At 52.7% G+C, this 14,392-nt stretch overlaps 1 protein-coding gene across 1 annotated transcript in view; it reads left to right on the top strand.

Annotated features, from left to right (window-relative positions):
* Positions 1-13,676, top strand: part of TSHZ1 (teashirt zinc finger homeobox 1) — a 64,802-nt gene extending 51,126 nt beyond the window's left edge. The window contains exon 2 of the mRNA XM_049781746.1: positions 8,996-13,676. Within this exon, the coding sequence (XP_049637703.1) occupies positions 8,996-12,261 (3,266 nt within the window). The 3' untranslated portion in view covers positions 12,262-13,676. The remainder of the gene's footprint in view (positions 1-8,995) is intronic.
* The last annotated feature ends 716 nt before the right edge of the window (positions 13,677-14,392 follow it).

The raw sequence follows: 14,392 nt of genomic DNA, 5'->3' as shown, positions 1-14,392 counted from the left end.
GATGCAGCAGGTTCCATGCAGTAGGGCACCTGCCAGGTGAAGGCTGTGGCTCTATGGAAAATGACAGCCACCTTTGAGTCCCGCCTGTCTGACTGCCTTCCTGCTGTCATGGGGACATAGCCTGTGACAGCTCCTTCCTGACCCACTTCTCAGCTCCTTGGGCGTTTCTGCCCTTCAGAGTCTACACCCTTCCCTGTTGGGGACTTCTTTGCTAGGATCTGCTGGTGTTGTTGGGACTTCGTGGGCGTGGGGGGAAGTGTGTCTGGTGGGGGATTCCAGCATCCATCCTCACCCACAGAAGCCATTTGGAAGTAGTGGAAACAGGCTAGATCCTTCTGTTCTGATGTTGCAGCAGGAAGTAAATAGAGCATTTTCAGGTGATTACTTTCAGAGCTGGGCAGGGGCTGGCCCATGCATCTGCGCTCGGGTGGGGCCTGGGGGCAGGATGGAAGATACTCATAGTGCCCACCCAGATGCCTCCTGAAGATAGCATGACTAGGGGAGAACAGGTGCAGCAGGTGAAGGGCCTCACCCAGTGGAGGGGTACCTCTCTCAGCACTGCCCCCCATGTGAGTCACCCCTGGAGACAGAGACCACTCCCCCATTATCTGTGCCATCCATGTGGGAGCATCTTGGAGTTTCTGATCCCTCTCTGGTGGCCTCTGCTTCTGGGAAGGGTTCCAGGGAAGGGGATGGCCAGTGATGCTGCTGCTCACCTACATGCCCACATCCATCCTACATCTATTTGTTTCATGAGATCCAAGCACAGTGGGCAAGACCTGTAGCCAGAAGCCCAAGGGCTAAAAGCCACTGGGGACACACACCCAAAGTCTGGGCTGTGAGAACCATGTGGGTACAACCCCACACCCAGTGGTGCTTAGGGGTTACTCCTGACTTTGTGCTCAGAAGTTGCTCCTGGCAGGCTCAGGGGACCCTAGGGGATGCCAGGAATCAAACCTGGGTTCGTCCCGGGTTGGCCTGTGCAAGGCAAATGACTTACCACTATGCTATAGCTCTGGCCCAGGTCTGTTTTGAGGGGTGCATGCATGTCTCCTGTGAACGGTTCTGGGGTTGGGTGGGTAGAAGCCCAGTTCTGACCTTCAGCAGCAGGTCAGGGAAAGCCTCTCTGGGAAGCTTCCAGGAGGAGCCAAGCAGGTGTTGAGGGGGGGGGGGTAGGGACAGGGACACTTCCTGTCAGCTATAATGAGACAGAGCTTTGGGGGCCCTGGCCCTAATGACAGTGAGTTTGGTGGGTGCTGGGAATGATTGGGCTAGTCTCCCCATTAGCAACAAATATGGTCCCTTTGCCCCACTCTGAAAATGACTGCAACTTAGAACTAGACCCGATTCTCTTTGAAGAAGCATGTTTTTAAAAATGCTGGGCTGCTATCGGAGAAGGAGAATTTCTGTCCAACTCAAGTCAGAAACATTTTTTGGGGGGCACACCAAGTAGTGCTTAGGGGTTACTCATGGTTCTGCATTTAGAAATCACTCCTCGCAGACTCAGGGGACCCTCTGAGATGCCGAGGATCAAACCCGGGTTGGCCATGTGTAAGAGAGATGCTCTCCCCACTGTGCTATAGCTCCAGCACCAAGTCGGAAACATTTTTTTTCAAATGACCTGTGGTTTCCGGTGGAATGTTAGGGACCCTTGACTCTGCCCCATGTCCACACCACATATATAGACACATAGAGGTGCTGGAAAGGGTGTTAGAAGATTCCTTCCAGATTTAGATTTTAGAAAGGTTGAGTCTTGGGGCTGCAGCAATAGCACAGTGGCAGGGCATTTGCCTTGTATGCAACTGACCTACGGCAGACCCAGGTTCAATTCCCAGCATCCCATATTGTCCCCTGAGCCTGTCAGGAACAATTTCTGAGTGCAGAGCCAGGAGGAACCCCTGAGTGTCACTGGGTGTGGCCTATAAACCAAAAATATAAATAAACAAAAATAAAAAATAAATTAAAAACAAAAACACTATGTTTTAAAAAAATGAAAGGTTCAGTCTCCTCATCAGATCAGGGCATCTTGTTCCCCTTGGAGAATGGTTGTTTTATTCCATTGTTTTTTGTTTGTTTTTGTATCTGGCCACACCACCACCGCCGCCTGCCTGTGAGGTCCTGAACTGACCCCCTCATTGTGGGTGTAGGAAGGCTAAATCAAGGTGATACCCAAGAAATGACAGAAACTGTGAGCTTCAGTTTCCGTTTTTGGCATAGGGAGAATTACTGCTTGGCTTAAGTGATCATCATAGAATTTGGTAGAGCTGCCTAGCTCTGCCATTCACACTTCTCCCTTCCCTTGGGCACAGGGTCAATGGACAGTTTTGTGACTCCAGAGTCACAGGGACATTAAGGATGTCATGCTGCATTTTTTCCCATTGACCCTGTACATGGCATGGTGTCTGTCCTTGTATGCCTGGAACCAACTATTTCCATGCATCCTGAGGTCAGCATCCCTGTTTCCCCACACCATACCAGCAGGAATGAATATTGCAGACAGTCAGTGCTCCTTCTGGTTTCTGTGTGTCTTCACCATCATAGACACACGTCCAGGAAGGCAAGTTCATTTCCTTCCAGAGAATAGGCTTGGCACTGCACCAGAGCAGAGAAAGAGGCATCAGCTGGCTTGTGGATGGTGCTTGATTCTGACACCCCCGTTGCCTATCCTTCAGGGGGTGCCAGAAAGGCCAGGTCTCTGGAATTCACATCCCACCCAGGGCCCACATGACAGCCATGCAGCTCCCCAGGGGAGAGGGTCAGAGCAGGCTTTATCTGTTCTCTGGAGATTCTGGGGTCCGAGGCTCTTCCTCTTCTCCTTCCCTCAGACACAGCTGCCATCCACCATCAACATCAGAATTTGGTGTAGGAGTGTCACAAGGTCCTGTGCAGTGGCACAGTCAGCGGATGGGGTGACATTCTTGAAGGAGTGTCTTGGGGACAGTGTGCAGGGTGGGTTGACTGTCCCAGAGTGTCGGGCATCCTTGGAGCTCTGCATCTGTGTGTCCTACTATTCATCCATCTGCCTTTGAAACTGTCTTCTGTTGAGTGCATCTTCCCTGTCAGCTCAAGATCCATAGGTGTTGAGATTGGGCCACTGTGGGGGGCATGTTTGGGCCTCCCTGGGTTTGGAGATCCACATGGCCTGACCCTGCTGTTTGGTCTTTGTACACCTGTGCCTGGAACCAAGAATAGGCTCTATCTGGGGTGGCTCTGGGCTCTCCATCCCCACAGCTTCTGAAGGCCCTTTCTGACCAGCCAGGTTTCTTCCACATTCTTCTTTCTTTTCTTCTAGATGGGGCAGAAAATCAGAGCAGGGCCTTGGTCTCTCTGTCCTTTTTGCTCCCTTGTGCCCTTGCTAAAGACCCTTTCAGTGGCTCACCACAGACTCTGGCATGAGATTCGTCCCTTTAGGCCTGCTCACTGTGGGGGTTGGCGGGGAGAGAGAGAGAGAGAGAGAGAGAGAGAGAGAGAGAGGGGGGGGGTTGGCGGGGAGAGAGAGAGAGAGAGAGAGAGAGAGGGGGGGGGGTTGGCGGGGAGAGAGAGAGAGAGAGAGAGAGAGAGAGAGAGAGAGAGACTGAAGGTTTTTATTTCTCTCTTCACTTGAAATAAAATTCTGGGGCAGGGAGAGGGAACCAAGTGCTTCTATTTATGGAAGTGACCTGTGGCTTTCTAATTAAAATTAGAATCAGGCAGAAACCAGAGACCCTCTGCTGTTCTCTGAAATAGCTTCTGTTGGGTTTTAAGGAAAGCAGCAACTCTGCTCTAAACCCAACAAACCAGTCAGTCTGCAGTTGGTGCCAAGTAGGAACATTTGCCAAAGCAGTGGAAGAGGGTCTGCTCTTGTCCTGGAAGATCAGTGGCTTTCAGTCCAGCATGTGGCCTTCCCAGACAGAAATCAGAACATGTCTCAGCACTCACACCCTGCTGTTTCAGCTTCCCTGTTCTTTTCAGATGCCCATGATGCGCTCGCCCCTCATCTCTGCCTTTTCTGCATTTAAAAAAATTTCCCAGTAGGTTCTGACTTCCATCAAAGCTGCTTGGGCTTCCCGTATCTGGGACAAAGTCACTTTATAAGTGATCGATTATAAATGTACGAGAGTTTCTGCCAGGTCGGCCTCCAAGCATCTCTGAGACGCACCCAAGGCCCCTCTGGGGGTGCAAATATATTCTGGGCAGAACTGTATTTTGATCGAAGGACCATCTGTTTTGGAGAACACATCGGCCTTCCCAAAACCCAGTTTGCTGTAGATAAACATGTAATTTGGTACGATCGTTTCACTTCACCAGGTGGCAATACAATAGCCAAGTTTGGTGTTTATCGTAAGCCAGTGGCCGAGCAGCCACTGTGCTGCCTTTGTCTCAAGGAAACGGCCTGGATCCTGAGGGATCAGCACAGGGGTGTGGCCAAAGCCCCCTAGTTCTGAAGGTCACCTCTGCACCTGTGGAAACAGCTGTGGCCCCAGGTCTTGTATCTGTCCCTGTATGGATGTGCTGAGCTCTGCTTCTCCTGCCTGGTTCTGGGTATGGACAGGCTCATGTCCAGCCTCATTTTCCCTTTCCCAGCTTCTCAGCCACCCCATTTCTCCCAGGACCCCAGCATGTCTCTGCACTCCTGAGGGTTGTGTGAATAAATCCACATGGCATAACCTCATGGGGAGGTATAGAGCACTGCAAAAATAATCAAAACTAGATTGGAGAGAGGTGAAATACGGGTCTGAGGTCCTTTCGACCACCCCCATGGTTGGGTAGGGGACAAAGGTAAAGAACCTATCTAGAAATTCTTTCCTCCCAGATGAGTCTTTGACATGTAAAAGAGGAAGCCATCATTGTTAAGGGTGAAGGCTGTTTAATCCAGCAGGGTTGGTTCTGAGGGAAGGAGGACCCATGGAGATAGAGATTGGGACCTGCAAGGCTGCCCTGTGGTTTGGAAGGTTGGGCAGTGCCCACCTGCCTTCTGCACACCCACAGCTCCTTGAAGAAGAGGGGCAGTGGGCACCAGTGTGGGTCTCAAGAGGTTCTGGGGATCACCCCAATGATGTCTGAGTTGCTGAGCCCCAGTGATCAGGACAGGGGGCCGTGTTGGGTTTCAGGATCCAACTAGATTCCACCTCATTTGTACCGTCTGATTTGCCACCACCATGTGTCTTTCTCCAGAACTCCTGAGTACCTGGAGCTGCTCAGCTTCTTCTGCTGGGGGTCCTGGGCCACTGTGGGGTCCCAGCGCTCTCCCTTGGTGGTCTCTGAAGGGGGCGGGGAGCATGTGGGAGCCAAAGCTGTGCTGCAGAAGATTTGTGCATGGTCTCGTATTACTGGTGCATTTGCAGTGGCGAGTGTGGATCCTGCCCCCAGGACACACATGGACACACACATGGCCATGCTGGGGCCACATCACCAATGGAGACTTTCTGGTGTCCAGACGCCCTCATTTTTGTGAATATCGGTTGGTTGATAGAGTCGCCATGAACTTGGAGCTACTTGTGGTCTGGTTTCAGCACCTAGTGGCTGGTAAATTTGTCTTTGACAGGGTGACATTGTGCCACAGAGGTGTCCTAGGGGAAAAGGTTGTAGGGTACAATGGAGCACACCTCACACCCCACCCAATCTTTCCTTCTTAGCCCAGGACTACTGAGCCACAGGAGGTCTGTGTGGACATACTCTGAGGATCCTGGTCTCCTTCTGATTCCACTGTCTGTACCTCTGGGAACCAGCACCCCGTGTTGTCTGGGAGCTACTCACCCTTTGGCCCTCCGGAGCGCCTCAGACAGCAGCAGGGGTCCCTGGGCCATGTGAGCAGACCCAGGTTTGCCCAAGTTTGAAACCCTGGTTTTCCTTCTCCCTAGGGACCCGCCCTTGGCAGTGGGCCCTCCTCACATCCAAAGACAAGACCTGCAGGGACCAAGGGTGGTGTGAGGGGCGCTGTGTGAGAAAGGAGGGGCCAAGCGGGCAGGCAGGTGTCTGTGTGACTTAGAGGCTATGCAGGGAGCATGGGGATTTAGAAGGTATCTGGGGCCTACGACCTGAGCTCCCCTATACCCCTGCATGTGCTGTAAGAGTGTGGTGGTGGTGGGGAGATTTGTGAGTAGGTGACAGGTGGGGCTGGGTGGGGGTAGAGTCCATGCAATGGTTGCTGTTCTGATCCTCAAGAGCACTTGAGGTGGAGGTCAGGCATGTGGGTTTCCTGGGAACTTGGCTGAGAGAGCCCTGAGTGTGGCACTGTGCTCAAGGCTGTGGTTCTGGAGCCAGCAGTTGGAAGAGACCCTGGGATAGAGCCAGTCAGGCTCTGATTTTTGGGCTTGGGTGCAGGAGAGTGTGGTGGGACTTGTGCATGAGCCAGGGATGGGGGCAGCCTGGTCAGAGAGAGGGTCCTGCTTGCCAGCAGGGGACCAGCTCTGACATGCTGGTTGGGAGGAGGCCCAGGTGAAGACAGATGCTGGGGGGAACAACACAGGGTGAGACACTAGAGTGAGTATTGTGGCCATCCCTGCACTATCTTTTTTATCTGAAGACTGGAAGACACACAGGGCTGGATGGACAAAGCCTGGGTCCAGGTTGGGTTCACTCCCCTCTCATAGTACCATGGTACTCATGGTACTCAGCTGTGTCCTGATAGGACATGAAGGGGCTGCTGTGAGTCTAGCTGAGCCTCCATACACCCTTTCCTGGGGACACGCAAGTGTGCCACAGTGTAGGGATCCCGTGTTCCAGCAGTCCCCAGTGGGCCTAGTGCTGTCCTGTAGGTCTGTCTGAGCTGTGGCTTCCGACAGTCCTGCCTGATGTCTCTTTGTGGGGCGCTGTCACCTCTGTGCCAGAGCTGCCTGTCAGGTATATGGAGGGGAGCCCCAGGGCCTATGGTGACACTCCTCCGCCTGCCTGTGCATGTTTGTACTCATGCTCACGGGAGCTGGTGCGTGCATATGTGTGCTCATGGCTTGTGGGAGGCCACACACACAAGCGATCATATTCATAGAGGTAGGATGCTTGTCTGTATTGGTGTGGGACATGTACGCTCATATTCATAGAGCTGGAACATCCACATGTGGGACATGTGTGCTGTGTTTATGGATCTGGAACATGTGTGTGGTATGGAATATGTGTGCTAATGGTCATATACCTGGGACATTCGTGTGTGCTACGTGTGTGCTGTGTTTATGGAGTTGTAAAATGCATGTATGCTGGTATGGAATATATGTGCTCATGTATGGAGCTGGAACACTTGTATATCCTGGTTTGGGACATGTATGCTCATGTTCACAAAGTTGAAGCATATGTGTGGTGTGTGAGACATCTGTGTGTGCTGGTGTGGGACATGTGTGTTGTGTTCATGGAACTAGAAATGTGTTTCAGGAATATCTGTACTTGTGTGGGACACATGTGCTGTGTTCATGGAAATGGAATATGTGCATGCTGGAATGGGACATGTGTGCTCATGTTCATGGAGCTGGAACATGTATGTTCTGTGGGACACATGTGGTATTCATGGAACCAGAATATGATTGTGTGTTATATGGGACACATGTGGTCATGTTCTTGGAGCTCACATTTATGCGTGCTAGTATGGGACACGTGCGCCATGCTGGCACGTGATGACATCACATGGGCTGTGTTGGTGGGCAGTGACATCACGTGGGCTGCGTTGGCGAGAGTGGCCTGTTTAGGTGAGGCTGCTTGCCCGTAGCTCTCTGCCCAGCTCAGCCGCGGGGTGGCCACAGTCCCCCCTTGCTGACAGCCGCTGGAAACATGGTGCTCTTGCCCGTTCCCTCTGGACCTGGCTCTGATAATGTGATAATGAGTGATTCTATTTAATGAGACACCCCTGGAATGCCACAGTGGTGCATTTTAATGGGCCATTCTGGCAAGTATCTTAACCCCAAACTCCCCATGTTGATGGAGCACAGTTCTGGGAGGGGAAACCAGAGCAATGAGGACAGGGCAGTTGGCAAAGGAGCAGCACTTCTGTGTGCAGTATTGAGGACCCAGTCTCGGGGCTGTGATTGGCAGGATTCACCTCAGTTCTGTGCATGCCCTTGGGAGGGGTGGCCCACACCCCCAGGGCAGCAGAATCACCCAATCCCCGAGGGCCCCCCAGGAGGTGTGGCCCACACCCCACAGCACAGAGACAAGACCGAGTACACACTGCAGGGCTGCTTATGGGACAAGGGGTTGTGCTGACCTGTATGTCCTTCCTGGGGTCTCCTAGCCCCTGTCCACCCCTGCACCCCCTCTCCCCAAAGTAAAGCTGTTCCCACATTCAGCATCCCCCAAACTTACACAGCTTCTTGGCTTCCTGTTCTGATCTGCTGAGACCATCCCTCATGATCTGGGCCTGGACACCAAGCAGACTCCCTCAGGGTTCCTGCGTCCCTGCATCCCTCCTCCTGGGGACCCAGTGCCTTTACCCAAACACCCTCCTCTGGTCACCCTTGGGCTCTGATCAGCGCTGTGGAGCTCTGAAGTCTGTGCTGAGGGGTGGAAGGGACAGGGGTTGATTTCTAGGCTATATCCTTCTTGGAGAGGACCAGCCAATAGGATCCATGTTACTGTTCTCAGACCATCCCCGACGTGGGGTGGGCTGGGCTGTGGCCACAATATTTGGGCTTGGGGGGCTGTAGGAGTTGTTAAAACCCTCCCCTCTCATCTGTACCATAGTAGAACCTCCTGCTTTTAAGAAGAGGATGTGCTGGGGCTAGAGTGATAGCACAGCGATGCCACTTTGCATGTAGCAGACCTGGGTTTGACCCTTGGCATCCCTTAGAGTCCCCTGAGCCTGTCAGGAGTGATTCCTGAGCTCAGAGCCAGGAGTGACCCTTGAGTGCTGCTGGGTTGGGCCCAAACACCCTCCCTCCAAAAAAAAGAAACAAAGAAGGGGCCTTGGGTGCATTGGGCAGGGCCTGTGAGCTCACTGGGCAGGGACCTGGGTGCAGTTGGGGTGCAGTAAGGTTTGGGGGCTGCCATATGTCCTCTCCTCCTTCTCCTCATCGCCCTCCCTCTCTTGCAGCTTACGTCCCCGAGGAAGAGCTGAAGGCCGCGGAGGAGGGGAACAGCACAGCGGCCGCAGATGAGGATGGTGCATCTCTGGACACGGCCGAAAGTGAGCGTCCGTGCACCACAGCTGAGGATGCTGACGGCCCGGAGGCACCAAGCTACCAGGACTCCCCGCTCAGCACCGCCACCAATGCGGACGCAGCCTTTGGCTCTCCCTTCAGCGAGGGCAGTGAGCAGCTGGCACCTTTCAAGGGCTCTGCACCCCGGGAGGAGAAGGAGGAGCCAGCGGCCCCTGAGAGTGGCACTGCCTACCCCCAGGACAGCCTGGCCCAGATTAAAGCCGTGTACGCTAATTTGTTCTCTGAGTCCTGCTGGTCTAGCCTGGCTCTGGACCTGAAGAAGTCCACCTCGGCTACCAGCAACGGTGATGCGGGCCCCAAGGACAGCACCCCGGCCACCGTCCCCACGCCACCTGCCTGCCCCCCAGGCCCTGCTGCCGCCAGCACCACAGCCACTGCGAGCACCAACACGTGCACAAGCACCAGTGGCTCTGGCTATGACTGGCACCAGGCAGCACTGGCCAAGACGCTGCAGCAAACATCGAGCTATGGACTGCTGCCCGAGCCAAGCCTCTTCAGCACGGTGCAGCTGTACCGCCAGAACAACAAGCTCTACGGGTCTGTGTTCACCGGTGCCAGCAAGTTCCGCTGCAAGGACTGTAGTGCTGCTTATGACACGCTGGTGGAGCTGACGGTGCACATGAATGAGACGGGCCACTACCGCGATGACAACCGAGACAAGGAGTCCGAGAAGGCCAAGCGCTGGTCTAAGCCCCGCAAGCGCTCGCTGATGGAGATGGAGGGCAAGGAGGACGCCCAGAAAGTGCTCAAGTGCATGTACTGTGGCCACTCATTTGAGTCCCTGCAGGACCTAAGCGTGCACATGATCAAGACCAAGCATTACCAGAAAGTGCCTCTGAAGGAGCCCGTGCCGGCCATCACTAAGCTGGTCCCCTCCACCAAGAAGCGTGCCCTTCAGGACCTGGCGTCCCCCAGCTCCCCACCGGAACCTGCGGGGGGCGCTGCTTCCACCACCACCGCCACTGAGCCGTCCCTGAGTGAGGCAGCCAAGGACCAAAAAGCCGCCAACCCCTACGTGACCCCCAACAACCGCTATGGCTACCAGAATGGCGCCAGTTATACATGGCAGTTCGAGGCGCGCAAAGCACAAATCCTCAAGTGCATGGAGTGTGGCAGCTCTCACGACACCCTGCAGCAGCTTACGGCCCACATGATGGTCACCGGCCATTTCCTCAAGGTCACCACATCCGCCTCCAAGAAGGGCAAGCAACTGGTGCTGGACCCTGTAGTGGAGGAAAAGATCCAGTCCATCCCTCTGCCGCCCACCACACACACCCGCCTGCCTGCCTCCCACTCCAAAAAGCAGCCCGAGTCCCCTGCTGGCTGCCCGGTGCCCGACGAGAAGAAGGAGACTGAGAAGGAGAAGGTGCCAGCAACAGCAGCAGCAGCAGTGACTGTGGCGGTGACAACAGTGGCCGTAGAGGTGGAGAAAAAGATCAAGGAGGAGAGTGAGGAGGTGACGGAGCCCATGGAGCCCACAGCCCTGTACCAGTATTTGCGGGAGGAGGACCTGGATGAGAGCCCCAAGGGTGGGGTAGACATCCTCAAGTCCCTGGAGAACACGGTGTCCACGGCTATCAGCAAGGCGCAGAATGGTGCACCCTCGTGGGGCGGCTACCCTAGCATCCACGCTGCCTACCAGCTGCCTGGTGCTGTGAAACCACTGCCCGCCACTGGGCCTGTGCAAAGCGTCCAGGTTCAGCCCAGCTACACAGGCACCAAGCCACTGGCTGCCGAGCACAGTGCACTTCTGCATTCCCCGGGAAGCCTCACCCCACCGCCCCACAAGAGCAACGTGTCGGCCATGGAAGAGCTTGTGGAGAAAGTGACGGGCAGGGGCAGCGGGAAGAAGGAAGAGCGGCCGGCTGACAAGGACAAGAGCTCCCCGGCCAAGACGGTGTCACCTGCGGCCAAAGAGAACAAGGAGGGTCCACGGGCCGAGGACACAGGCGGAAACAAGGTACAGAAGAAGGGCCCTGAGGGGGACACAGTAGGCAAGACCAGGAAGGAGGCCACGGCTGGCGAAGGCCATCCGCCCAACAGCACTGACCCCCTGAAAACCAAAGTCACCAATGGCTGCAACAACCTGAGCATCATCACCGACCACTCTCCCGAGCCATCCTTCATCAACCCGCTGAGTGCCCTGCAGTCCATCATGAACAGCCACCTGGGCAAAGTGTCCAAGCCCGTGAGCCCCTCACTGGACCCCCTAGCCATGCTGTACAAGATCAGCAACAGCATGTTGGACAAGCCGGTGTACCCTGCAGCTCCTGGCAGGCCGGCCGATGCTATTGACCGTTACTACTACGAGAACAGCGACCAGCCCATCGACCTAACCAAGTCCAAGAGCCGGGCCCTGGGTGTGGGCGGCACCACTGCCGAGGCTGTGGGATCCCCACTGCGGGAGAGCGCGCTCATGGACATCTCAGACATGGTGAAGAACCTCACGGGCCGCCTCACGCCCAAGTCCTCCACGCCTTCCACAGTGTCCGAGAAGTCGGACGCCGACGGCAGCAGCTTTGAGGAGGCACTGGACGAGCTGTCGCCCGTGCACAAGAGGAAAGGTCGCCAGTCCAACTGGAACCCACAGCACCTTCTCATTCTGCAGGCCCAATTCGCCTCCAGCCTGCGGGAGACGCCGGAGGGCAAGTACATCCTGTCAGACTTGGGCCCACAGGAGCGTGTGCACATCTCTAAGTTCACAGGGCTCTCCATGACCACCATCAGCCACTGGCTGGCCAATGTCAAGTACCAGCTGAGGAGGACAGGGGGTACCAAATTTCTCAAGAACCTGGACACTGGGCATCCCGTTTTCTTTTGCAACGATTGTGCCTCTCAGTTCAGAACTGCTTCCACGTACATTCACCACCTAGAGACACACCTGGGCTTCAGCCTGAAGGACCTCTCCAAGCTGCCACTCAGCCAGCTGCAGGAACAGCAGAATGCCAGCAAGGTCCTGGCCTCTAAGGCCTTGGGCCCACTGGCAGCCGCTGAGGACGAGCTGGGCTCCACGTTCCAGTGCAAACTCTGTAACCGGACCTTCGCCAGCAAACACGCGGTGAAGCTTCATCTCAGCAAGACCCACGGCAAGTCCCCCGAGGACCACCTGATCTATGTGATGGAGCTGGAGAAACAATAGCCCTGGACCACACCTTCCCCTGCACGAGGCCTGGCCTGAGCCTCCAAAATCAGCCCCCCCTGACTCCCCTGAACTGCCTGTCTGGACCCGGTTTTTCTTACACATATTTTGTAGTTATATTTATATGCTCTTTGTCTCATCTGTGCATGTTCTTTTTCTTTTCTTTTCTTTTTCTTTTTCTTTCTTTTTTTTTTTTTGTTGCCGTGAGTCAGTCTGACCTTTCTTTTCAACATCTGTTCTTGATGTTAAGCTCTCTTTTTCTAGCAAAGAGTGGGGCACAGTGCTCAGAGAGACATTTATTTAGCAGGAAAGAAAGACACAAATAACCATGATCAAAAGACATCCTAAAATTACGAAGTTGCCATGACAATAAAGGTCATAGAACCTGGTCTTGTCAGATTTAACCCCTTTGAGGACTGTAATCGTGTATCCGTGCCTTTCACTTGGGAAAAAACAACAACAGCAACACACACACACAAACACACACACACTCATACACACACATCCACACACACACAAAATAAAACAGAAACAAAAAGGCGTAAAGGCATTTCATTCAGATCAAAAGCAGTGTCAGACGCGCCACTTACTTAATAATTAACACACGAGCTTTCATCTGCAGAACTGGTCTGTGAGGGAGGGTGCAGCTGTTGAGAGATGCTTCAGACTCACGGGGTTAGGAAGCCACAACATGACATGTTTGAAACCAAACCAAACCCGAGCAAGCCACCACCACAGACACCCCACTTGCCACTATGCCCAAACCCTCTGGATGCTGAATAATGCCATTTTTTGGCAAAAAAGAGAAAAGAAAAAAAAATGTATGCAAGCTATTATTTAAAAATGTGTAAAAAATGCTCTTTCTTTTTTTTTTCCTGTAAAATACTGCGGTTTATAGTTATTTACAAATGTAAGCTTTGGTACAAGCTGAACTTTCTATAGCGTGCTGCATTGAAAAATGAAAAATTAAAAGGGGGGTCAACATGTTGGATTTCTTCCCTGTGAATTGCCAGCATCAGCTTAAAAACTCTCTGTTCCGTATTGTACCATTTTTAATCGAGTTCACTTTCTTTGTACCTTCTGGCTGGATGCTTTCTCTTTCAACTTTTTATATTGTCATTTTATATTCAATGTCTGTGTATATACTGTAAAACCACAATTTTGGAATAAAATCTTGTCCCTGCAGCTTGACTTCAATAGAGAGAACTCACTGGTCATGGCATCGGCCCCGATGCATGGATAGCAGACAAAAAAGAAAGAAAGAAAGAAATCCGTGGAAGCAAAACAAGCCCTGCACTATCAATTTATACATTTTGCTGTTCTATCATTAATATTGTACAGTTCATTTGGGTTCACACGATTAAATCCACTGTTTTCTCCAATGTCGAATAAACCCACACGCGGTTCTTGATTTACGTCGATTGTCTTGTCGTCATTGTTTGGCCTTTGAGACAGTCCTTCGGCACCAAGGAAATGTTCCTGCCACCGCCAACACAAATCCTGTTTGGAAGCTTTGCCCCGTGCCATGTCTGCGGACTGGTTGTCTTCAAAGGACGAGCATTGGCTTTTCTTAAAAAGATAATTAGGATGTCAAGGTCCACGATGCCACACATGACCAAGTCCAGTCCTCACAGCTCAGGGGGGCTGCCTAGTCCCATTTGTAGTACTTGCCGTGAGCCTCGATGCTTGTGGGACTTGGCAGTGAAAGTAGAGGGTCTGTCTTCTGGAGGTAGTGGAGACTCCAGGCTCCTTGGAATTGGTTGGGTCTGAGTTCTGCACTCATTCACTTAGGAAAGTAAATGTATTTATAGATTTATATTTATTTTATATATGTTGGAATTTATATATTATATGTTACATATAATATATAACATTATATATTATATAAATAATATATTATCTGTTATATATTATTATATATAATAAATATAAATATTATATTTATTTATTTATAATATAAATAATTATATTTGTTATATACGACAGGGCTTACTCCTGGCTCTGTGCACAGGCAGCAATCACTCTTGGTTCTCTGGGACCATATGGGTTCTGGGATTGAACCCAGGTTGGCTGATGTCCTGTCTCTCTGGCCCCAGCTATATGCTTTTTGTTTTTGTTTTTGTTTGTTTTT

The sequence above is a fragment of the Suncus etruscus genome, chromosome 10, assembly GCF_024139225.1.
Source record: "Suncus etruscus isolate mSunEtr1 chromosome 10, mSunEtr1.pri.cur, whole genome shotgun sequence".
NCBI classification, from domain to species: Eukaryota; Metazoa; Chordata; class Mammalia; order Eulipotyphla; family Soricidae; genus Suncus; species Suncus etruscus.
The sequence above is the reverse complement of the archived record's forward strand: the minus strand, read 5'-3'. Positions and strand labels throughout refer to the sequence as shown.